General features: G+C 38.0%; 1 protein-coding gene across 2 annotated transcripts; it reads right to left on the reverse strand.

The window, feature by feature from the left end:
* Positions 1-9,053: 9,053 nt before the first annotated feature.
* Positions 9,054-26,197, reverse strand: LOC111838622 (calcitonin gene-related peptide type 1 receptor). 2 transcript variants are annotated; one of them, XM_023801814.2, is made up of 13 exons: positions 26,080-26,197; positions 19,406-19,490; positions 19,048-19,195; positions 15,568-15,678; positions 14,925-15,037; positions 14,686-14,777; positions 14,423-14,549; positions 14,101-14,254; positions 13,919-13,979; positions 13,291-13,357; positions 12,590-12,808; positions 11,788-11,829; positions 9,054-11,641 (listed from the first exon to the last, which is right to left on the reverse strand). In XM_023801814.2, the coding sequence occupies exons 2-13, from the start codon at positions 19,454-19,456 to the stop codon at positions 11,426-11,428; spliced, it is 1,401 nt and encodes a 466-aa protein (XP_023657582.2). In that variant the 5' UTR covers positions 19,457-19,490; positions 26,080-26,197; the 3' UTR covers positions 9,054-11,425. The 2 variants fall into 2 exon arrangements, with proteins under 2 accessions (XP_023657582.2, XP_023657581.2); XM_023801813.2 differs by having other exon boundaries at positions 26,007-26,197.
* Between the last annotated feature and the right edge of the window lie 638 nt (positions 26,198-26,835).

Consider the following 26,835-nt stretch of genomic DNA (forward strand, 5'->3'; position numbering starts at 1 on the left):
GCTGAACCAGAAGAGACAGAACCAGCCCCAATAAGTAGGTGAAATACAATCCGAAAGCCATGCCAGGATTGTTTTACTAGGCTGAGTGGGTTGGGCAGAGAGGAGGCCAGTCCATGGAGGTACAGCAGGTAGTACCTCCTCTATCTTTGAGATTAAATCCTTAATAACTCATTACTGAAACGGTATTGTCATTTAAAAACATTTTCTCTCTTCTTTGGGAAAAAAAAAACACTATTGTGATATTGTATTATCTGCATATTATCATTCTTACCACCTAAATTTGATTAGCCACCACTGGTAGGTAAGCGCAGGATTGATCTCTTGCGGAGGAGAATGATTCCTTAGTGAAACCATCTGCCAGTGGGCGCAGTCGTGGAGGACGGCCATGCAGGGTGGCTGGGGCCAGGTGTGACACTTTCAGTGCTGCTTAGAAATCCATGTCAGCAATCCCATAGTGCTTGGAGAAACTGCCTCACATTTCTACAGTGTTAATATGAACAATGCAAATATTGCCATGACCTTGAAATGACCGCATGTTTATGTTTTAGAATGCATAGCTTTTTGTTTCCAAATTATATTTTAATTGATTCCGTGCTTAATGAACCAATTTTTATTAGACAAATATTATAGAGTCTCAGTTTCATTGCAGCATAATCAATACCTAAAGTACAATTTAAAATGAAAGGATTAGTTTAGGTCTACAAATATATTTCCTTTTTTTCATCAATGATTCAGTGCACTTCTGTTCAAACCTCACCCCAAAAATACACCATGTAGGAGGGAGAGTGAAACAAAATCATTGGAAGTATTTCCTGGAATAAAGAAATTGCAGTGTGTATTTATGGGTGGACAATGAGAGTTCTATCTGTTAAACACAGTAAAATATCCTCTTTGTTGGTATTCTCCAAGTTGTCGAGTGGATTCACAGGTCCGGTTAGTCATTGTTTTGCAGTGATTCAGGCTTATTTTCAAGCAGTGGTTCAAACTGCACCCTTTATTAATGACCTGCACACCCTAACTCAATTTGCTATGAAAATATTCTGGAATATTGTTATGAAACACAAGAACTGGTTTATAACAGAAGCTAATGCAGTATGAAGTAACAAAATATTCTTTCCTGCCTCAAGCCCTTTATATTTTACAGATGTGAGTGTAGCATCATGTACTTCAAGTAGTTTATTTCTTCATGAATGTCTGAATTTAGTGGAATTTATTTTAAAAGACAGTTCATATCCCATGACCATGACTTACAGGTACGTCTATGATCACACTTTATAATTTGCGGTTCAACAGATGTTTTTAAGGAAAATACTGGATGTCAAAGTGATTATTACCAAGTGTGTATACCTAACATGGAGGAACTTAATTTGTGTGACTAATTTTGATACTTTACCCAAGCTATCTGTGTTCTGCTAAATGTAAAGACATTATCAAGTTTTGGCAAATTCCATCCATCCATCCATCCATCCATTTTTTGAAACCACTTGTCCTATTCAGGGTCCAGAGGGTCCAGAGCCTATGGGCAACAGGGAAGAGAAGAACCCAGAATGGGACACCAACCTATCACAGGGCACACTCACACACCATTCATTCACACACCATTCACTCACACACCATTCACTCACACATGCACACCAACGGATAATTTGATATGTTTAGGCATGTTTTTAGGCCAACTGGGGGAAACCAGAGTACTAGAGGAGACCCCACGACAACATGAAGATACTATGCACACTCCACAGACATGGAGCCCTTTCAGGGACTGGTCTCAGAGTTGTGATGCAACAATCGAACCCCACAATCAAACAAGATAGATGAAGTTTGCTTCCTTTACTCCATTCTGTATTAAACATGTGTTTAATACAATTAGTGTTGTGTACGGAGGAGTCCACGAGCAATTGCAATAATATGTATAATTATCAGTGGGACATGCCATGAAAAACCAAACAATAAAAAGTACAATAACTCAGTATTTTCATATATAAGCCATTGTAGAACTTGTTTAGTAAATTCAAAGGAAGGTTGTCAAGAACTATTTTTTTGAGTATTCCTGGAACAACAAAAAAAAATTTATATATTCTGCGTTTTGTTCTGTTACAAGCAGGAATAAATATGTGCACCGTGAATGCACACGCAGACAGAGCTACAATGAATACTGAAAATGTATGTGATTGTATATTTTGTTTGTATTCTTAACAATCATGAACTAAAACATTTACTGATGAAAGGAAATTAAAACTCCAAGATTAATGTATTTGCTGTAATTAATATAAAGGTATTCTCTTCCATTTTTAATTTTTTTTGCAAATTATTTCAAATGATATTATGGGCTGGATAATATATTTCTTCTAACAGGTTGAAAGAAGGATTACGATATCGGAGCAATCTTGTAAGAGTTTGGTCTATAGAATATTTTTATCTTTGGTATCGATTTGTCAGTCCTATAGTGGCGAATGTTTCTCAGTCTATTTCTTAAATATTTTATCCATCCATATATCCATCAACCAATCCATCTTCTAATCCCTTATCTAATACGGGATTTGGGGGGAGGGTGGGGGCTGCACCTTATCCCATTTAAGTTAAGGTTCAGAAAATGAGCTGTGCGAAGGAGATATGGATTATCTGTGTTTGTTCTTTGTGGAAAAAAAACAAAACAAAACAAAACAAAACAAAGGCTGTTTATACTTCAGACGTGCCCTATAATGTGTTGTGAACAACTCCAACTGTCCTCACAAAAATATGGAGGGTCCCCTTGACTGGCGTCAATCCAAAAGCTACATAGAACTATCAGCACATTCTTAAATTGTTTTTGTTAACTGTGGACACTGTGTGCCCCTCATTTCCTCTCCTATCGTAGACAGGGTTGATTAGATAGGAAAGCACCCACGTTGGCAATTTCCCTTCCTGTGTTACTCTCTGGCCCAGCAGTAAATGTCATGACCCTGATTAACCCATTCTGAACATTTCTTCTTCAAATTCCACAGAAAAAAAACAGATTTTCTAAGCAAACAAGCATTTTTTTGTGTGCCCAATTTTTAACCAATAGTTCACTCTTCCTGAAATTCATGCTCTTCTGATGAATGAAGCCATAGTTTACTGTAAGCTAAAAAATTCTGGGCTAAATTTCTCACTGTGGATGCCCACATCTGAATACAGTTGAATGTACTTTTCTAAACTGGTTTTGTATAGGATGGTTAGTCTTAACAATTTAATGCCTGAAATGGGGGAGATTTAACCCTTATGAAAATTCACTATGGTTTCCTATGGTTTTTATGCAGTAACCATAGTTTTCCTATGGTACCTCATGGTACTTTGGTACTACCCATAGTACTACCATGGTTTGGAAAGACTATGGTAAAACAAAAACCATGGTTTATGACCAAGATTATACTAGGGTTTAACTGTAGCGAAACCATGATAAAACCATAGTCATGGCTTCCATAGTTGCTCTTCATAGCTCAATGGTGACAGCACAGAGTCAGCTAACATGCAGCACCCCTGGACCTGGGGGTTAAGGGCCTCGCTCAGGGGCCCACGGACATGTGACTGTAACATGCAGCACCCCTGGAGGAGCTGGGGGTTAAGGGCCTCGCTCAGGGGCCAACGGACATGTGACTGTAACATGCAGCACCCCTGGAGCTGGGGGTTAAGGGCCTCGCTCAGGGGCCACGGACATGTGACTGTAACATGCAGCACCCCTGGAGCTGGGGGTTAAGGGCCTCGCTCAGGGGCCACGGACATGTGACTGTAACATGCAGCACCCCTGGAGCTGGGGGTTAAGGGCCTCACTCAAGGGCCCACGGACATGTGACTGTTCTGCAGAAGCCACGGCTTTAACTCCTGCGTTTTTGATCACAGGCACAGAGACTTAACCTACTGAGTCACTCACCACCCCCATACATTTAAATCCCTTGTATTATTTAGAATATGATAACTACAAACCTTTGGTATTTTATACATTTGTTGATATTAAAGACACAGGTTTTTTATAGTTTGTAAATAGACTACGGAAATCATATTAACATCCCGGCTATTTGGGTTTTATAACCACTAGATTTGGAGAGATCATTTTATATAGAGAATATATATTTTTATATAGAGAACCCCTATTTGTCCTGTGAAATAGGTCTCTCAGTCCACCAATGTGCATAAAATATTCCCTTTTCTATTCCCTTATCATAGCTAACTTACATCACTCTTTTCAACGGAACTTATTAAAAGCATTATCTCATCTTTACAGTTTTCTTATACAATGTTTCAAACGTTTTATAGCAATTTTATAGTAATTTAAGTAATAAATGGTTAAGCAAAATATCTAAGGATTCTCTACAGTTCCTGCTGATGTAAATTTGAATTATGCTCAAAAGTCTGTAGGCAGATGAATATTACTCATACATGAACACCTTCAACAATCAATATAAGTTCCCTAGTTATATAAACCTTGGAGAGATGTTTATATAATTACATTGTGTATGTGCTATATTTAGCATTATTTGCCTTGCAAACTATGAGTAACAAGGGGGGGAAATGCAACATTGTACCTGTTTGCTCATAAATAATAAAGATTGTGTTCTGTATTTATTTTTTTTTTTATATATATATATATAAAGCCAAAATGATAATTTGTACAGATCTGGCAGAAAATATCCTATGTCCCAGGCCTGAAGCCTAAAATGAACACAGTTCACATTTAAATGGTGTTAACAAAATAACAAATCAGGTCAATCAGGTCTTTGAATTATGTGTATGTGCCCGCTGATGCACTGGCATGCTATCCAGGGTGCCCTCCTGTCTTGTGTCCTATGCTGTCTGGGATAGGCTCCAGGCCCCTGCAACCATATCCAGTATGTAAGTGTATGAAATTGGAGCAGGACTCATGGAAGTAATAATTCTCCTATTGGACTTGCCAGAATGACCCACATGAGGAACTGCTGAGGCAGAGCAGCAATAAATCCTCTGATGCTTAATAAACTGTAAGTGCTATAAAAACCTCTTCCCACAACCCAGTTACCACCATTGTCATTATGTTTAAGGCGAAGATTACAATCGTTGAAGAAGGAGGTGTGTGGCTTAGGTTAGTGGGTTAGATTAGTTGGTTAGGTTAGTGGCTTAGGTTAGTTGGTTAGGTTAGTGGCTTAGGTTAGTTGGTTAGGTTAGTGGCTTAGGTTAGTGGCTTAGCTTAGTGGGTTAGGTTAGTTGGTTAGTGGCTTAGGTTAGTGGGTTAGGTTAGGTTAGTGGGTTAGGTTAGTTGGTTAGGTTAGTTGGTTAGGTTAGTGGCTTAGGTTAGTGGGTTAGGTTAGTGGCTTAGCTTAGTGGGTTAGGTTAGTTGGTTAGGTTAGTTGGATAGGTTAGTGGCTTAGGTTAGTGGGTTAGGTTAGTTGGTTAGGTTAGTGGCTTAGGTTAGTGGGTTAGGTTAGTTTGTTAGGTTAGTGCGTTCCCATGATGGGAAGGGTGCTAGTCCACATCCCATGCTCAGAAAAGTGGTTTCACTGAAGGGCTCTTGAGCAAGATCCTTAACCTCCAGCAGCTCCAGGGACTGGCTGTTTCTACGTTCTCCACTGTATGTCACTTTGCAAAAAAGCATCTGCTAAAATGAATCGAGTGTAAAGACATTGACAAAGTGTTTAAAGTGCTGGCTGCTTTGGTTCTATCTCCGTCTGCCACTCCCACTGTAAGTTTCTTGCACTGAAAGGCCTTTCTCTCAGCACATACCTACCCACAAAACAATTTAAACATCCATGCTGGCTACAGCTTAGAATATATTTCCATCCATATTTTGTAATAGTTAAGTCAACTGACTTGTTCATCATAATAAATCCATAATAGAATAGAACAGAATGCCATTATCGTCATAATACCTTTCCAGTATGATGAAATTTCCTGTGCATCACCTGGAATGGTCGCTAGTAAAAAGACCCTAAATAATAATACTAATACATTTTAAAATAAAAAAAAATATGCTTTATAAAGATAGAATATACTCTGTAGAATAGTTGGGTAAGAAAATAAATAATGTTTATGTACATACTGTATTACCAATATAAAAAAGGCACTTGATGGGTAGTATTTACACCTAGTATTACATATGATGGGTAGTATTTACACCTAGTATTACATATGATGGGTAGTATTGCACATGGCACATAGTGTCACACCCACGTGGGCGGGGCCTAACACCGGCAGGTGATCAGCAGCTGATCACTTCGTTACTTAAGATTGGCTGTCATGACATTACTCACAAAGTATTCTTGCCATTTTCTGAATGAGCCTTACCAAGCAATCTCCTTGTGTCTTGTTCTCCCTGTTCGTCCTGCCCACTGTGTCCTGCCTTCTCCGTCCCGCCCCGTTGCCGTGCCGACCCTGCTCCTTCCTGCCTCTCGTCTCTTCATCACGTGCTTCGGTGTAGGACTGATCTTCCCGGAACTTGACCTCTGCCTGTGACCCGACTGCCCGATTGGATTGCCCCTCTGCATTTGTTTGTGCCTGATCTATATAATCAAACCACTTGCTCCCGTATATTGGGGTCTGCCTGCTCCATTCTTGTCAAGCATCACACATAGTCACATAAAAGATATTTTTGCTCCTGTCAGGAGTGTACGCACATGTGCAGTTTAGTCCAAGTTAGATGTTTGAAACTGGAAGCTGGGAGCTGTTTCATTTTTATATCGCGGCCTAACCCTGTACCTGAAACACATGGAATCTACTGGACCATAATCAATGCAAATTATATGATAATATGAAGTAAAACTAGTCATCCTTGAAAGCTGTTTTTCTTGAAACCACAATGAAAGCCGTCAAACAGCAGGAAGGGAATAAATAACTGGCATTCAGTTCTTCAAAAAGAAAATCAATGTACCATAGCCAGTGTTTTACAGGGCAAATCAAGGTGTTATTGAAGTTATTGAAAATGGGTAAAATAGTGGAAGCGCCCAATTATAAGTGTTTACATCCTATCCAGTCATTGCAAACGTTTGTGTTATTTTGTTTAACATAAGCAGCCACTGCACTGGCCTGCAGCACCGCTCCTCCCCAGATAAGTGGTAACGCCAGAGCTTAAGTACAATAATCATTTCACAGTTACTACTGTATATTCTTTTCTTTTCTGGGACAAAAATATTCTTTTTTATATTCAAGAGATGTATCAATGGAGGGAAATGCAGTGGTGCAGTGGTTAACACTGTCACCTCACACCTCAGGTATCTGGGTTCAAGTCTCCACCAGAGTTCCATGTGTGTGGAGTTTGCATGTTCTCCCTGTGTCATTGTGGGGTTTCCTCGGGGTATTCTGGCTTCCCCCCCCCCCTCACACTCCAAAAACAGGCTGAGGCTAATGGGCATTACCAAATTGTGTGTGAGTGTGCTCAGAAATGGGTTGATGCCCCATCCTGGGTTGTTCCTTGCCTATAGTCCATAGGCTCCAAACCCTTCACAGGATACACAGTTACAGAAAATGGATGGATGGATGTATCAATGATAATTTTGATATGTGCCAATCACAATCATTCACAAAGACATCGTAACATTCAAAATGCCTTTTTCCACATTTTACAAACCAAGTTATGCATATTGTGCATTAATGGCTATAAAAAGGAGCACTACTGTTATATATCTTTTTTGTTATGTTAAAATAGGTAATCCAATTCAGATCTGTCTATTTTTAGCTTTGTGCTGAGTCAGCATTTAAAATTTGGTTTGAGGAAATAATTCTGGAAAAATTATCTTCTGCTTGTTTCTCTGTGAAACAATTTAAATTCATAACAATCCTCCTGATGGAAATTCTTTTCTGCTTGAACACGTGCGTTAGTTTGTCAGGTGCAATTTTGAAGGTGTATAAAGGTCAGAGGCACCAGAAAATTGTTGTGTAAACAGTGTCGATGACCAGAATTTGTATGTTGTAGAGTCTAGTAAGGGCAATTTGGAGATAAAGATTCACTGAAATGTAGGTTTTTGGACCACAGTAGAGAAATGGGAGTACCTGGCAGAAAGCATTGCAAATTTGGGCTGAAGATAAAAAATCTTCACATGTAGAGTCAGAGGAATTATTCTAAGGAGAGCAAGTTAAGCAACATGTGTTTCCAGTATTATAAGAGTGGAGAGAACTCAAATGTGGTTTTTGCTTAAAACAAGAATATATATGTATAAAATAGTGTTCACAACCAATTATGATTAATTTCATTGAAAATGTAAAAAGTAATAATGGCTTAAAGAAGGTTATCCATCTTCCAGCTGCTGGGGCAGCATTTCCGGGGCAGTATGGGGCATAAGGCAGGAGTGCAGCCTGGATGGGATGCCAGTAATTTAAAGAAAGGCTCTTCAAACATATGTTTAAATATAAATATGTAAAATTATTATTGTAAATTACTTAGTTCATCAGCTTGGGATTATATTGGGGCAGTGACTCATTCGGTTAGTGAATTTGATCATACACACGCAGCTGACTTGGAGCAACTGACTGAACCAGTTGTACTGGTAGAAATGCAGCAGGCTTAGGATTCAAATGTGGAAGAATGGTGAACATAGAAAGTAGGGATTCAGGGAAGAGGATAAGCAAATGGGAACCAGGAGACGGGAACCAGGAGACAGGATTCCAACCTGTCCAAGTATTGCAATAATATTACTGATTTTATATTATTTAAGGCCTGGTCATTTTTGACATCCTTCTATGTGATGGGAAGGCTTATGAGTGAATTCGCGTCACAGAGTTGTAATCATGTTACTGCAAATTGTCAGTCAGATGTCACCATCCTTATTTCTGATGATTTCATAGCTGTTCTTGGTACCAGGATGAGACAATGGCCTTGAGTTGAACTGTATCTGTGTCATTCTGAGTAAGCTGGTAGAAAATAGCACATTTATAAAATCTTGGAAGGCTCACACTTGCAACAGTGGCCACGGAATAAAGCCGGATTCATGTTTCCTTGTTTTAAGTTGGCACACAAACATTTTTGCACAGTATCAGAGAATAACAATTTTTTAAATAAAGTTGAAACACATGGACAAAAGAGTTAACACTGATTGTTACAGAGGGCGTTACAATCAAGCACGATACAGCCATTAGGGGATAGTTCTTTTTAATTGCGTGATAATATACAATACATCATTGCAACAACTTCATCATTGTGATAGAAGATTGTCATGAGTATGAGAACACGCAAAGTAGTAAAAAAATCATACAGCAAATAGTCCTCAGGAGTCCCTTTTCAATTGAGAACAATACAGTACAAGTAACAGACATTTAAAAAAAAAATAAAACTTCTCGTCACCTCTGATGACAGGTCTTTGTTATTACAGTGAAAATACAAATGTTGCTTATTTCCTAAGCACTTTCATCTAATACAATTCATAAAAATACTGCTGATTAAATATACCTATATCAGTTATCCACACAGCATCAAATATAAATATATGAACATATGACAGACATAACCTTCAAACTAAATCCTGAATTTAAAAAACCGTTTACAATAGCTTGTAAATTTTATCCTCAGCTTTTACGCATGTAATGATTTGAGTGCCCACAAACATATTCTATGATGCCTAAAGTAGATAAATATATGTCAAAAAAACAAACAAACTAGTTTACGGTCAGGAAAAACGCCTAACCCCTGAGGGAATGTAAGAAGGGTCACTTCTTCATTTCTTATTTACAACCATTTGCAGCCATAAACAAAATATTCAGTCATGCACCATTTTTCTGTTAAATCAACACACATCTGATTAGCATGCCAAACTATTTGTGTGCCAAATACTTTGGCAAAGGCTGAACGATAAAACCAGGGCTAGAATTAGTTTGTATGGTAGTTTCTACTGATAATCTGATGTGCATATGACATTAACAAAGCATTATCATAATCTTTTTTACCTGAATTCATTGATGCATGACAATGGGGGAAATAAGAAATCAATACCAAAATACTGTAAATGTGTACAGCAATTTTGCACTATAATTTATACTGATGTTTAACCCATTAAGAAATGTTTAATCAGAACACGGAAATGTTGCTTGCCCTTCTCCAAGTTAGATAGACAGACATTAGATCAACATTTCCTAAGATTTAGAGATACAATACCTCTCACACAGGGTTTGCATGCATATTGTTTCAATGCTTATGCCTGCAGTAGATCTATAGCCCCAGAGAATATTTTTTTTTTGAAAAGAGTACATTACAGATGCTTCTCGCTTTACGATGGTTCGACTTATGATATTTCGACTTTACGATGGTGTGATAGTGATCCACACTCAGTAGTCATCAGACCAAACTGAGTTTTGATCTTTTCCAAACTCATGCCGAGCAATGGCAAATTGTTTGCAGCCACGCTTCCAGTCTCTGTAACCATTGTGAGCGTATATACATCCATCTCATACTTTAACAACGTATCATACAGTTACTTACCTATCAATCATATCATATTCATATTCAGCTTACAATATTTTCATCTTACGATGGGTTCATCGGAACATAACCCCATTGTAAGCTGAAGAGCATCTGTAGTCTCACAAATAATTTTAAAATACCATATCACAGTATGGCACATAAGCACCACACACAAAATCACCATGAAGCTTTTGAAACATCTCAATGTGACTATTTTAGACAATCTACATAACAGGTCAAACAAACTACATACAGGCAGACATAAAGACTAAAATATGGTGCCAAATTTTACCTGAAATTAAACACAGAAATTATATACTTTCTACAATGGTTTCAAAATGAAATGTGACAGTAATGTATACTAAGGTAGCAATCTTTCATATAAAATACAGAGGTACCTTGACAGGTAACAATGATTTTCAGCAGTTTTAAAATGCTCTAACAGTTAACATTTCTCTCTTCTGCTTCCTACCCTTCTCAGTTCACAGTTACTCTGTGTCCATAGTTATTTTGTTTGTTGTTGCCGTTGAGCTACATAAGGAAATAACTGAGAATCCAATGGACTGATGCAAAGCTTTCTGTGCTGGCAGAATTTTTGGCAGTTCAATCAAATATGATGTAAGCCACTAATGGACGCCTTTTACTGATAGAATGTTTAGTCAGAATTTAATTCAGTACATTAAGTTTATGATATTGAATGAAATGTGTGACCATGCCCCAGTTAGTGAAAGTGTGTCCCCTACCCGTAGACCCCAGAGGGTTAAGACTGATAAGAAGGATAATTAAACCTGGTAGATGCAGATTCCAATACATCATCAATAAATGCAATACAAATGACTGTCCCATTTAAAATTAGGTGCCAGTTTTTCTTCATAATGAGTAGCACAGGAAGTTGGGTAATTACACTAAAATAATAGCTTTGGTGTATTTTGGCACTCAAAAGAACTCTTACAGTAATTGAGGAGGGAGATTGACCATGTGAGCAATGGCTTAGAAATACACATTTTATCAGTCGACGCTCCAGTAGTGACTTGATGATACAGAATAGATTCAGGTGAGCAGATTGTCTGATTTTAAGATGGTCTCACTATCATTACAGCCTTTGCCATTGAAGTGTTCTGTGTGGCCATCAATGCTGTAACAACCCTGGACTTCTGTGATGGACGAGGCAGTGTAAGACGCTGACCTCAGCGTGTCCGAGTGCGTAAAACCACTGCCAAACTGTATGCGATACTGAATCCAGTATCTTCTCAAAACGCCCTGCACCTAAAGAGGGGACAGTGGGGGTGAGTCATTTTATAGGACGATACTTCATTTTGCTAACTGGCAGTAAAACTGATCCCTGGATTAGAATGATATGCATTTATGGTCGTTCAGCAGAGAGAATCAAAGCATAAGCATTCAAACCTTACCTCTCCATTGAAAAAGCAGAAAATTGTGGCCACCAGCAACCCCTAAGATAAAATGTAAGTGCATTAGTACTTGCTAACAGCAAACATACTTTTTGACTTAATAATCTTAATTATTTGGAGCATTAGAATGTTTCTGGTTCATTTAATTTGTAACCCTATTCTACATCATTGCTGACAGCGCAGCGCAGAGCTAACAGTGCTGATTCAGCGCAGACCCTGAAAAAGAAATTGAAAAGCGCATCTAGGATTTCACCACTCAACACTGTCTCGCTGTAGCCTGCATTCAGACACAAACCTTGAAATAGAAAACGTGTGAAATGGCCAGCTGTACTATGATGCATGAACCTTGGACAAAGGTCATACTTTCTGAAGCAAAATAAACATAAATGCACGTTTAAATATACAGGTTGTAAGGGGAAATATTCTACATCTGAATTTTTAAATTCACCACCTTTTTGTTTGCTGTCATACATAAAAAATACCAGTTTGTACCTTTGAGGGTACAATTACTTGAACGAGGGCTGTATCCTCAAAGGCCTGAGAAATATACTCTACCTGTAAGTAATTGTATCTTTTAGTCTAATTTAAGGTACAGAAATGGACTCTGAGGAATAAATTTATACTATTGGGGGTACAAAAATACCCCTTGGGGAACAAAACTGTACCAGAGCTGTACCCTTTTTTCTGACAGTGTAAAACCCTTAATTCCATTTCACATAACAAACTCTAGTACTGTTCAGGTAGCGTGTATTAGTAAAGATTGTTAAATGTGTACAAAAGAAAAAAATGCAGCTACTCTCACCTGATAGTGCATTAGGATATGCATAACATATTCATAGACTTCTGATGCAACCCGACCATCTGGTTTGTAAGGCAGTAGGATATACTGGATTCCCAGAAGGGGGACCAGAATCAGAGTGGCTCGGACTGCTTTCATGTATAAGCTGGACTCCGCTTGGTGTGTCACCTTCAGCTTGGTGATCAAGACACGCACAATATTCAGCAGGAAAAACAGGTTGACCTGTAACAGGGAAGTCAAAGTTCAAAAAAGGGCTTCATCAGTTATGGAATGCAAGACTGAAGACAATCCATATAAAAAGTACTCTGATTATTTTGTGGGAAAATGGCTGCATGAAAGTTTCAAGAAAATGTAATTTAAACTCTCATACAAAATGTTTTCATCTCAATAAGACATTTGATAAAGGCCCAGATTAAATCAACATGCGGACCCACCCAAGTAATCGTACACTGCAAGAGCATGGGTAATAGCACGAACTCTCTGAAGCGAGATCAAAACATTAGAGCAGCCTTTCAACGATGCATGATAAAAAAAGGCTCTTGTGGGATGTGATTTTGGGGCATGTCAGGAAGTTTGATTGAGTTCCACTCCAGGTGAACTTTAGATTTCTGTTTATCATGCCCACGACTCAAACAAATACAACAGTTCAGAAATTGAGAAGATGAGGACCTCATATTGTTAGGAGACTGTGATGATAGGCTTACCACTAGAGCAGCACAGATGGGGCCATGGATGATATACAGCAAAGAAGTATTAGAACTGATCCAACAACTACAAATAAAAAAGAAAATCATTGATTGTTCACTCCACCCAAATAAGTGGAGTGCTGATTAATTCTAATATGATTGATATCAGGACTCAGCTCCTACTAAAAAAGGTGTTTGAGTCTTATTTGAACTTATCTGGGGTGAATTTTTGAAGACTTCTCTGTTGTAAAGTGCTTTGTGACAATGACCGTTTTTAAAAGCACTATATAAATAAAATTGAATTGAATTGTTGTAAGAATAGACAGAAGTAACGTAAAGCATGTGCTTCTCTCATGTTTCATATCAAGCTATGCCGTTCTTTTGTCCCCTCTTCACTGATGCCCTGTGGCTTTCATTCACCATTTATTTCTGCTATTTTAACCTTTACCATCTGTATGTCAGGTAGTGACATCATTGTTTTATTCTTAGTTAAACACATTGGGGAAAATATGTTGGGATGGCTGTTATAGATAAATAAACTATATGTTTCTTACAATAAAACCATAATACTCATATTTGTTTGAACAAACACAAGACTCTATGATAAACACATTTAATAGCTACAAAATGAGGGAAAAAGACATACTTGTCATTGTAGTAATAACTTCGGGCTACCGCATGTATGGTGGCTGGAATCAGTGGAAATCCTGAAAATAAGTATGAGTCATGCTCATTAGGACATTATTACATAGAAAAATGACTGGAACAAGAGGGGAAAAAAAGAGAACAAGAGAAGAGAAAAGACAAGCGGAAAAAAACCTAACTTACCCCACCCAAGAAGATAGTACCACATTAAGTGCTGTTTCTCAGCAAAAACCGCAACCACGATGAGAGTGTGCAGGTAAATTCCCTCACAGAGCATCCAGAAGTAGTTGCAGCCAAAAAGATATAGATGGATGAACTGTGACACTTTGCAGCTAGTCTAAATAAACAAACGAAAACAAACGGATGTCATTCCAGTGTCAAATCTAAATATATTGCATGTTTACACAGCTTGGTTTAGAAATTTTATTTTGCTAGACAGTGTCTTCTTGTTATTCCCAATGTAATGAATATTATTAAATCCCACCAAATAAACACAGAGTCTTACAGGGTTCTGCTGTACCAGCTCCTGATTGTTGGCCACGACTGTCAATGAAATTATTGTAATAACAGAGTTCAAAACAAAGGAGAAAAAAAGGTTTTTGTGCAGCGTTATCCTTTGGCAACTTAAGCTCCTGACAGGAAAGAGAACAACAAAATGGATAACATTAGAGCTAATATTATAACAATTCAAACATCAAACACAAAAATTAAAATCAAGCCCCACATTGCAAAAAGATCAGTTCATCTTAAAATATATTTTTCACTTACTTGAAATGAAAAAATATGGCCAGCGAAATGAAGAGGGACGTCAGTGATAACCCATGACCGATTAGAGCTAAGTATAACAAATTCATTGCCGTCTACAGGAGAGAAAAATGCAAGCAGAAATGAAGTCGGCTATAACAAATAGGCATATTTTATTAGTCATAGTGTTAAAAAGTATCAAAGAGCTTCGCTCAAATTATTCTACTAATTAAATTTCACTGCAAGATTCTGTTTTAACCTACCATTCTTCTTTCATCTGTATGCTCAATACAGCGAGTGTAGTTGGTCCATGTCCTGTTACTCTCAGGATGCAAAAACCAATGTCCATTGACATTGCAAATCTTTGTTGCTTTTTCTGTTCACGAAACACACAGCAATCAGAACAATTGTCATTTGTCAATATGTCATTTCTTGATACAAAATTTCAAAACATAAACCTTTGATGATATCACCAGCTTTCTTTGCATTAAGTGAAACTGAAAACATGAATGAAAATATAATGGTAAGTTCATGCAACACTGCATTCAAAAAGCAGTTGGAAGATAAATGGATGGATGATCATTTCAATTCCAGTACCAGCAGTGGTCAGTACCATCTAAGCAACTGGCAGTTAACAGTTCGGTGGCAGACCAAAATAATAATACAAATACATTCAAAATGTTCTTTGAAAATGAAAGACACAATCCATCTTGAATTACTTATACTTTTGTCAAGCTCATCTGTAAAAGAACTTTCTTTAAAAAAATTTAAACATTCAAGCTAACTTAAAGACAACCCTTGGGAAAGTTTTTAATTAAAAGTTTTGAGGACAAGCAATGATCACAAAAAAAACCTAGCAATTAGCCATTTACTGGGGAACATGCTAAACTAGACATACACACTGACCTGAGGGATCAAAGTCGTGGAAGTAGTCGGGGCAGTGCTGCTCGGCAGTGATTCCGGCCCGCGTGTCTTCCCAGCACAGCCAGCCATCCCACGTCCGGCTGCAGGCAGGATCTGTAGGAAGTCATCGCACATTGGGTGGGTAAGCCATTTGGCTGAGCTTGGGTGAGGAAAAAAGAGGAATAAAAAAAAAAGGAAAACAAAAGAAAAAATAGCTATCTCTACTGCTTTTGGCCACATCTGGTCCACATTCTGTAACGTTACCCTTTGGAAGCATCATCGTCCGCCAAAGCAACACCAACCTCAAGATGATTTCAAGCAAAAACCACTCACATCTGTAGTTAATTCATCAATCAATCTGTTTACACTCACTCTGGTTAAGGCTTCATTACACAATTTTGGATTCCCTCTCTTCTCCCTTTGAGTTCATCCTTGCTGACACTCTGGCATGCCCTTCAAGTGAAGAGCCCCAGTCCTGACAGTGAAAGAGTACTCAAAAAGTACTAAGAGAACATTTAAGACACAGAAGACCTGGCGCTGTGTGTATGCAGTTTGAGGCATATCCATTTGTTAGTGTCCATGTTCTCTATTCATCCACCCATCCATCTATCCATTTTCTCTAACCGCTTACCCTATTCAAGGTTGCGGAGGGGTCCACAGCCTATACTGGAAGTGCAAGGCAGGGAACAACCTAAGAGGGGCACCAACCCATCACTGGGCACACATACACACCAATCTGTCTGTATTCCATGCATTGAAATTATTTAATGACATTTTATATATCGTTACGCGCCACTGCATGTCCAGCTCCGCCCACGGCCAAGTCCACGCCGTTCGACCCTTGCTCCGCCTCTCCGTCCGAACCCCGCCCACGACTCCCCGCAAGACCATCCGTCACTTCTGTCCAGCCGAGGTGAAAAGCCTGACAGCAAGAAACCTCAGGAGCGCTGCTCATACTTTTGATTACTGTTGGTTTGCGTTATTGTTTTGGATTATTTTGTATGACGATTTTTGGTTTATTGGTTTCTGATTATTCGCTTTGCCCTTATCTGTACATTTGCCTTAATTTGTTTGCTTTCTGGTTTTGATCTCTCGCCCGGTTTTTCGTTTACATCTTCGTGCGCCCCTCGGATTCTGACGCTCTGCCCTGTGTATGTTCTGTGTGTTTGTTAGGTGCGTAGGGAGTGGTTGCCATTTTTGTTTACGAGTTTGTGGCTGTTTGGTTAGGAAGTAAGGAGTAGTATTTGTCATTTTTGGTTCCTTGATTTATCTCCACTTAGATAAGTAAGATTTGGGTTGCGTTTGATAGCTGGGGTAGCTATAATCACTCCTGAGTCCTTCTGCACCGGGTTAATTTGTTATGTGTCTGTTGCGTGTAATTTAAAAACCAGAAAAATATAAAAACATACATGCAGTTCCCTTGTGAACCACACCCTGTGTTTCCCTTATTCCACTTCTCCTTTCCCTTTCACTCTGTTACGCCCCAACCCCAGACTGGGGCTCGTAACAATATGAAAATCATCATTTCTGTTTTGTCATGTGGTCATGATGGCTTTAGTGACATTTCAGTCTCTTTGCCCCAGTAGTGCTGTCCTCAGTCTCGTATTTCACAATAACATGTTGTGAGAATATAAGGGAAAAAGTCTGCATATGCAGAACTTGCAATGTATTGAGATTTATAGGCCTTCCTTTGCTATTGCTATTCTCACTCTTATCTTGATCTTATGTTCTTTGTTTAAAGCACTACAGTGGTTAGTGTGTGTGTTTGTGTGTGCCTGTGTGTGTGCGTGTGTCTGGGGATGGGGGACGGGGGACGGGGGACGGGGGGGGGGATTATGTATGCATTACATTGTGGCGACCAAATGTCCCAACACTGTGATAGAAACCTGTTATTTTGACTTTGTGGGGAATTTCTTTCAGTCTCAACAAGAGGAAAATCTGTGAATGCAATCAAAAAACTAAAAATGTCTTTTGTTTGATTACTATTGGTTAAGGATAGGGCTGAGTAGGGGTTCAGGTTGTCATAGCTGGGATTAAGATTATGCCCATATAAATGAATGGAGAGTCCCCACAAAGATATGAATACCTAATCTGTGTGTGTATGTGTGTGCATGTGTGTATGTAATTTAGAGACACCAGTTAGGTTAACTGATGTCTCTAAAATTGTCGTTAGTGTCTGCATCACTGTGCCTTGCAATGCACTGGCAACCAGCCTAGGGTGTCCCCTGCCTTTTGCCCTATGTTCCTTGGATGGGCTCCAGACGCCATTGCTGTGTAATAGATATGAGGTTATGGAAATATGGAGGGCTAGACAGATACTGTGAAAGTATAAACGAAAATGTCGTATATGTGATCAATGGTGTCCGAGAGCAAGACCCACCAAGGGCATAAATGTAACTGCTGATTGGTTCCATTAATAGTTGTGATCTGCTGAAACATATGGAAATAAAAGCTATCCTATCTGATTTATCTGTAACTCCCTAGTAGTAACTGCCAAAATGCACCAGTGGAGTAAAAAATGTTGAGTCATGTGTCTTAAACTGTATAAATGCTACAAATGATACAAATGTTTCTCTGACCATTCCCTTTGGTTGGTTATTGAGATGTTATACCACTACACACATAAAGCCAATGTTAGCAGCAGTATGACCAAGTACTTTATTTGTCAAACACAACTTCCATGATAATTGTATAATTAAGTTTAGCAGTAGTCCTTTGCAGTACCTTTTGCCTTCATCACGTATTTTAACCAATTAAAAACATTTATAAATCACTACTGCATTTTCAATAGAAAGTGTCAAATATTGTTACTCATTTTATATATACTGTGGAAAAAAAATACAGTGAGACTAGTTTTTATAGGCAATAAAACTTTCTTGATACTGTTACAACTAGCAGTCATCCATAAAAAAATTTAAAATCCCACTGAACATTAAACAATCAAGACTGATTTTTTTTTTTACTTGAAGGATTCATGAAAAATGGGAGAAAGCTTTCTTTTACTGTGAATAGCAAAGCATGGCAATGCTGTGTCAAACAGCTAAGGGCAACAATAGCAGAGAAATGTCTTGAAAGAGAATTTTTGTAAATGCTATAGGTCCTTTTAAAACGACACAATTATTTAATTATTTATTAGTCATAAATAAGAAAATTGAGTGACAAAACAATAGGCTATTCTCCTTAAGCATATCCATGTAATAAGATTTGAGGTTACACTGTCATAGTGCTTATAACTTCTGTGGGCCCATAATACCTGAGCCTACAATTACATTGTACGTACATGATTGGTATGACATTTACCTGTCTCCACATATGAATATTTTACTTTTAAACTACAATAATCTTTCTGTAAATATGCACATAAGATGACACCATGGCATTTCGTTGTGTATTTAACGGTACATCTTCTGATTCGCCCAATGTTCAGATGTTCATCACTCTCTCTCACGCACGTACACACGCACGCATGCACACACAAATTACCTTTTCTGTTGTGATCAGTATCCTTCATGATTTTCTGATAGCACTCAAACTGAGCCGTGACAATCTTGTTCCTGGTGACTCCTGGGTCATGGAACATATTATCTGCCGGTTCCGTTTGGTTCTCCTCTGGACTAGCCGCTACAAAGACCTATTTCGTAGAAAAAAAGCAGAAGCATCTAGGTGTAGAAGCAACTCGGCTAGTATTTGTATGCAAGATTGACATCAAATATAAATCAGTAACCTTTTTAAACGTTCAAGGTTCAAATGAATTTTCAATACCTGATGTCCAATAAATTTTGTGACTAAGATAAACCCATCAGCATTTATATCAGGTTCAAAAATAGAAAGTGACTTTTACCTTGAAAACAGTACAAAACAACAGAGGAAAGGTTATCCAATGTCCATTCATGTCAAAGGGCCACTGTTCTCTGTTGATCTATAAACTGAAACAATATTACACTTAATGTACACATCTGCAACAATAAACAACTCCAAAATTAAATAAATGCAAAATGTTGTCAAACACATCTATACCTTTAATAAACTGAACAAACATACACTTCTGGAACTCTCCTTTTATGGTTTTAAATATGGGTAATATGGAACTTCCATGCAGAATGTTTATTTGTGATGTCTGTGTATGTTTGTCTTCTTAAAAGATCCATTGGAAAACAACTCACATTTAAACAACATTTGGAGAGTAATAATGGATATTGACTCTGTAGTACAATAAAAAAAGAAAAACTGTTATGGATCTCTCCTAATGAGATAATCAAGGCAGACATAATCAAGACATTAACAAGACGTCTCAGCTCAATACTGGACCCTTTAAAAACATGCTGAAGTAACACTGATGCTTTAAAATAGTCATTAGCTGTAAAAATATGTTTCTCTACCGCATGATGTGTGACTTAGGCAGCGTTTAGACAGTGTAGGAAGATGCAATGAACCCTAATATAATCACAGCTGTCACAGCACTATACCTATTTGCCTTACGGCCAGATCTATTTCATTTTTATGAATGGGGGGTGGGAGCAGTAAAGGATTGATTAAATTAAGATCTATAATTAGGAGGAGATTGCAAGTAGCTGTCTGCACAAGAACAGTATTATCTTCATGGAGACAGGCAGCTGTGCTTACAAACATTTAGTACACACTTTCGTTAAGCCCATTGTGACTGAACTATGTATTGTCAACATCCTAATGCACCACTGGATGTTACCACTCTTTCCTTTTCCAGTTCCTTTTTAGATATAAGAAACATTTCCCCCATTTCTGGAAGGCCATTACATTATATCTCATTTTATAAAGAGACTGGAAGCAATTTAACTTATCACTCAATTACATGTTGGAAAAAACGCAGAGACGAATGTAAACATTTTGCAAAAATAACGTAGCAGCACAAAGATAAAGGATCTGTGGCCTGTACTACGAAGCGGGGTTACTGTCTTATCGGGGTAACTTGTTGGATTTAAGGTAGTCTGGGCAAAATGTAAGTGAGCGAATATGAAGTCCATTTAAACTGTGGTACCTTAAATCCGGCAAGTTACCCCGATAAGCCAGTAACCCCGCTTCGTAGTACAGGCCACTGTACTTGCGTAAACAAAAACACGCTGTTCATAATATTTAAAGACATATATCTGAAAACAGGGAAGACTCAGGATTTATCATAACTTACTGCAGTGCCACAAACTGGAGATCTATAGGCCTATAAAAACGGATGATTTTCAGCAGGAGTTACTTTGATGCTTTATAACTTAAATGAACACGCGTAAAATTACTGGAATAGATGCATTCAGGTTATAGTTGCTTTAAGTCATTACATGTAATGTGAAATCTATATGCGCTTCAGAATATTTCTACAAAGGCGTTGATCAAGTCCTAAAAATCTATCATTGTTATATCTCAATAAAAAAAATCAATGCAACAAAAGAATTAACACACTATAGCGAATGAGGAAAACAAGATGTGTGATACCAGTAACGGAAATAGACAACAGCGTACGCAGCTTGTCAGCTGCGCCATGCACCACCTGACCATGGATTTGCAGTAACCTTGTCAGGGTACCATGTGTGCGAACAGTAATGCAAGCTCCTTTCTTCAAACCTTTTCTATTCACGTCGTTACCCATTAAAGACATGGTTTACTTTTCATTACATAAGCTTATATGAAATTATACAACCAATATGAGGACATTATATATATATATATATATAATGTTTATATATATAAACCTTATAAAGACACGCAACATGGCAAAAATTGTTTGCAACAATTAAAAATGCGCCTTTGTCCGATGTGAAAGCACCCCAGTGACGTACATGTCTGTTTTTCTTTCAAGTTGTACCTAACACTCGTAGCACTCCCTTGAGATCCCACTTCACACGTATAATAAAACTCGCGTTTCCTGTTTTCCATTTAACACAATAATGTAGTTAGGATCTACACCCAATCGCCCGTTCGCATTCACCGGCTTGGAAAGTAACCAGACGCTTTCAGGCTTTTGAAACAAAAATTGGAATTACGGTCTTCCGACGTCAGAGGCAACAGATTCGGCGCAAATATGCAAAGTTCAGGATTAGTCACCCCGACCCAGACAGTCTCACAGCAGACCCCTGGGGGAGACGGGAAACTGCAACATTTCGGAACAATAGGGACTACTCATTCTATGGCTCTTCCATTAACATTTACACAAGAATTTTCTCTTAAAACATATACTGCAATATGTACTAATTCTGTAACGGCATCGTCGAGAAATTGTACCTGTTGCTAGCTACACTCTGAAAGCCATTCAGAAATCGCAGGACTCGGGATTTCCACGACAGCCTTATGTAACGAGGGAATTCGCCGCGGTAAAGCCGGCATTTACGTATATTCTCATATAACAGTGTGGATCCTTTTGTAGACGGTTCTAATTTATACCACGATCTGCGTCGGTGATACAAAACTGTTACGGACGTTACTGAGAATATATCTTACATTAAGTATTTTACATTGTTCTGGGTTTTCTTCTCTTTACTTTCAAGTTTTGAGTTAGTTTAATCCCTTAAGGAATGTTCTGGCGCTTTAGTCTATCCGAAGGGCCTACAAAGCATCAGGAGTAATTACCAACCCTAAAGGGGAGATATAGCCATAAGCCAAAAAGGCAAATGGAGAAAGCAATACCTGTGATATTATTGAATTCATTAAAACTGGACAAAATTCCATCATTTCCTTTTATTACTCATCGAAAAATATTAAATCCACGCAATCCCCACTTAATCTGGAAAATATGCCATAGTTTTAAGCAATAACTTTTAAGCATTTTTAAATTCTGTCATCTAACATCTGAATTTTATGCACATTCAATTTTTATATATAGAACATCTAAGTGTGTCCAATCATTCTTGAAAAATGTGGAACTGCTACATTAAAATTCGTATGCTAATGTTTTAAAAGGGTAAATGCTCCTTTTTTCTGCTGTATCCTTGAACATGAAAGGGAAATCTGGCGCAGGTCTCTGATTTTATATTCCGAAAAATGCCTGTTATAAGCTATTGAAAGATTCTTGTCGAAAGAAGTGTAATGATGCAGGCCAAAGGCAATTATTTGTATGAATGGAAAATTAAGGACTATTGTATTGGAAATGTATTTAAAAATCTTTTAAAGCAAAAAATGATTAAGTACTTTTTTTAGCCTCCATCCACGCCATTTAAGGAGAACAAAAGGGGCAGAGCATCTAGTGTGTTCTGTCATTCTGCAAACTGACTGTAAAGTTGACCTCAAATAGCTCTGTGTTTAGGTTCTGAGAGCTGCACAGGAGATCACAGCTGTCATTTCCGGCATTTCTCATGTGTCATGTGCCAGGGTATTTTCAGGCCACATGTTAAACCTCTGGGTGGAGCCAGTTACATTAACTTCCCCCCTCTAGGTTACATTATGGAATCTGGGCACATGTATAAAATAAATGCATTAATTAAAAAAAATCCTCAACATGGTGTGTATCCCTTTTCACAAGAGGTACTTGAAGCCTTATACACATATGCCACAGACAATTCAATGTCCTTATTTTTTTAGTTCAATGGGAAGATTAAATTTTATTTAGGTCAATGTTGTGCTGGGAATCACACGCAGAGACCTGCACACACTCCATTTTAATGCAAGTAAACACCATAAAACACTCAAAGGACTCTGCTGGCAGCGTCGCTTGAGGAACACAAGCATATCTATTTCAAGTTCCTCTCACTCAGGAACTCCAGTTACGTTGGAGTCTTCTCCCGATTCCATTTCTAATCCTATAGGATGCCTGTGATCCCAGAGGTGTTCACTGGGACTCCCACTGACCACCGGTGCTACGGAAATAACAGGAGAGTGGGATCAAATTCACAGCTGTTTTTAGCCAGCACTAGAAACATCCGACAGACATGCGAAAGGCTCCTGAACTTGACCTGAGTATTTGATCGTGCATTTGTGAACTCACGCACTATCCAATATTTTCCCCCTCATTCACAATATAATTTATCCTATTTTTTACTAATCTGTCTTCCATCTCCAAAAAAAAGGATCGGCCCTGAAAATCTTATCGTTGTTCTCTCAATTTATACTCCAAAATCCTTGTCCTAACATAAATCAATTGAGAGAAAAATGAGTAGGCAGAAGATACTGTTTGGGTTTTGAGAGAAGGATTTAATAGCATTTGTATAACAAAATACTTTCTTTTTGGGACTCAAACAGCAGTAAGTATGAGGAATGCTGAAGATCACCTACGTATCGCTTCAAATATACCAGGACTATGCCCTGATGTAAAAACAAAACATGACACACCTGTGGCCTGTACTACGAAGTGGGGTTACTGGTTTATCGGGGTAAGTTGACGGATTTAAGGTACCACAGTTTAAATGGACTTCATATTTGTTCACTTACATTTTGCCTAGACTACCTTAAATCTGGCAAGTTACCCCAATAAACCAGTAACCCCACTTCGTAGTACAGGCCACTGAGGACAGAATAAAACTATGGTCACTTTAACCTTGTTTATCCATGTGGCTCTGTGTATAGGACGTCAGCATTTAAGGAGAAAAAGCAAGAAGAGGTTGTTTGGCATTTGTACTTCTTCGAACACAACAATGTATGTTCAAAATACATCAAACTGAAGATGTTTGCTTTGGAAACTGGAACGTTGAGTGTTATATTCTTATAATTTATCCTAATGCCATTTCTGTCTTCAATTTTGCTGCCAGATTTTCACTATTAAAAGTCTGTAACATAAAAAAACAGATAAGAAGTACTGAATCACCAGGGGTTTGGGGTAGAACTCTGTTTAGTAAGATTATGTCAATAGTGGCAGTGGTATTCAGTTCTAAAATAAGGAAGCCATTAGCACTAGCAGTTGTGCTGTTTACATATACCTAATACATTCAAAATACAGGCTTTTATGACTCCGAGAAGAGAACCACTCAGATTAATGTAAGTGGAAAACATAATTAATAGTAGATAATTGTGGAAAGCCCTTTGAAAATGCACGGTACTACAAATCTGAGACAGAAATGACAAAACATTGAAAACCTACAGGATGATTTTCAGCTTTCTTGTTATCTAGTCAAGACAGTGCTGTCGAATCAAATTCTGTGCCATGGTAACTGCAGTAGCACTGGAGGCAGTGCTGCCATGACAGTGAAGTCGTTTGTTTCACAGACCACTTTAAGACTCTCTCATATCAGCAGACAACACAATGTGCACCTACATACATGCGAATAACACACCTCGATTGCTACATTTTAGATGTAATGAGATGAAAAATGCAAAGACACACTGATTCCACCACACTGATCACCAAAACAAAGGAATATGCCCCTTAGAGGGAGTGAATGGTACATCATGGTGAATGGCCTCATGATTCATCAAGACAGATTCACAGTGATATATACAGAGTGTGTATATATATGTGTGTGTGCCTAATAATATGCACGTGCGTGTGCTATAATAATATGCACGTGTGTGTGTGTACTAATAATATGCACGTGTGTGTATGTGCGTGTGTACCTAATAATATGCACGTGTGTGTGTGTGTGTATCTAATAATATGCACTCATCGAATAAACAACATAAAGCAAATTGACTGTCAGAAGTAGAAGAGCTCAGAACCAACAAAATACTAACGCTGATATTAACGACTCAATAAACGTTGTTTCTTTGAAAAAAATATATATTGAAATTAAAAAAAGACAGACCAACGATTTAGACGTGAATTAGGTGCCTTTTCAAAGCTGCTTTGCCTTAAGTTGGCCCGTGCGTGACTTTGCACCCTGAATAATGTTCACTTCATCAGTTTGGCATTCAAAACTAGGTTATCTCAGGGACTAGGAAACTAAATGGCGACTAGTCACCAGCAATTCACCATTTAACTTTGCACAACCCGGTTAAAGGTATATCCAGTAGCCTAGTTTAATATAGGATTAGCCTTTACTATCTCACCATCTCTTCCTATATAGGGACCATCAAGGAAACAATTAAGAGCAATTTAATACGATTTCGTTTAGACAAGACTGTCCGCCAAACCAAACAGGACAAAATATCTGGATCATAAACCTACGGATCACTCGCCGATTATTCCTTTTTTTTAAAAGCATATCGCGTTTTTAATTAAAGCTGCATTAATACCAACTGAGAATGCAAATTAAGAGGTATGACTTCGACTTTAATTCAGTTTGCGTTTTTTTTTTTGGTATCTCATACCATTGCATTTGTAGCTTGATTGCACAGAATGACAAAACATCTTATCGGTACAAGTAGCAATAACACTTCACAATCATAAACATGAATCATGCCACTTAAACGTGATCGTGAGCTTTCATTTCAAACATGGATGGTAATAAATTGATGCATAGCCGAACAAGCCCCAATTTTCCGGTACTTGCCTTATGATTATCTAATCTTGACAGAAGAAACATGCATTTATTAAAATATTAAAGGTTCGTTACCTGATAATAGGAAGTCCGATTGTACTGTACTAGTATACAGTATATATGGGCTAGAACAAAATCCAGTGCTTACATGAAATGCAGTCTGATCCTTCTTTTCCACAATGCTTACTTAGATAGCTGATAGTACAAATCCAGCACACAGCGAAATGTGAGCAGAGGTGGAGCGGCTGTCAGGTTGTAAATGATCCACTACAGTGGCTTCCTGTTACATCACGATTTACCCCGCCTCGGGCTAAAAAATGCGCATATCCCAGCACCATTTCCTCTCTGAACATTTAACGAAGGACTGATGGAAAATGTCATTTCAACCCACGCGGTCCCGTGGATTTGAATCTTCCGCTAATATCAGGGTTAATTTAATCCTTAATAAAATTAGGTTACGGGTAACGGAAGAATAACATAAGCATTTAAAATGTAATTGTACTTTAAATTTAACATTTCAACACTTCATCAATTATTTGAATTTGGTTATCTTTCAACAATACACGTTTTTTCCACAACGTTATTCGCACTATTAGATGTTGATAATATTTATTTAACCAAATATAATTGCTTTATTATTATTATTATTATTATTATTATTATTATTATTATTAACCTCTATGTTATCGTGCAATAAACTAATCCTGACACATTTTTTAAATCGAAGATGAAGATTCATGCACTCCGCGTAATAACGCTACTGCCCTCTTGTGTTTTGTTAAGCTAGTATCTTTTATCTGGTTCGGGGACGATAAAATGAAAGTGTTTCTAACGGTCCTTTAGTAATGTGAATTAAAGGTTTGTTATTACAGACTGTGAGCAATGGTTTGTACCTACACTGAGC

Source organism: Paramormyrops kingsleyae, chromosome 16 (assembly GCF_048594095.1).
Source record: "Paramormyrops kingsleyae isolate MSU_618 chromosome 16, PKINGS_0.4, whole genome shotgun sequence".
Taxonomy (NCBI): domain Eukaryota; kingdom Metazoa; phylum Chordata; class Actinopteri; order Osteoglossiformes; family Mormyridae; genus Paramormyrops; species Paramormyrops kingsleyae.

Bases quoted from the DNA above. Each gene is read 5' to 3' on its own strand.
- LOC111838622 (XM_023801814.2), bottom strand. From the start codon at position 19,456: ATGAATGGACATTGGATAACCTTTCCTCTGTTGTTTTGTACTGTTTTC. The intron at 14,550-14,685 runs GTAAGTGAAAAA...CTTTCCTGTCAG, and splicing joins GCCATATTTTTTCATTTCAA to GAGCTTAAGTTGCCAAAGGA. The intron at 11,642-11,787 runs GTAAGGTTTGAA...TCCCCTCTTTAG, and splicing joins TCTGCTTTTTCAATGGAGAG to GTGCAGGGCGTTTTGAGAAG.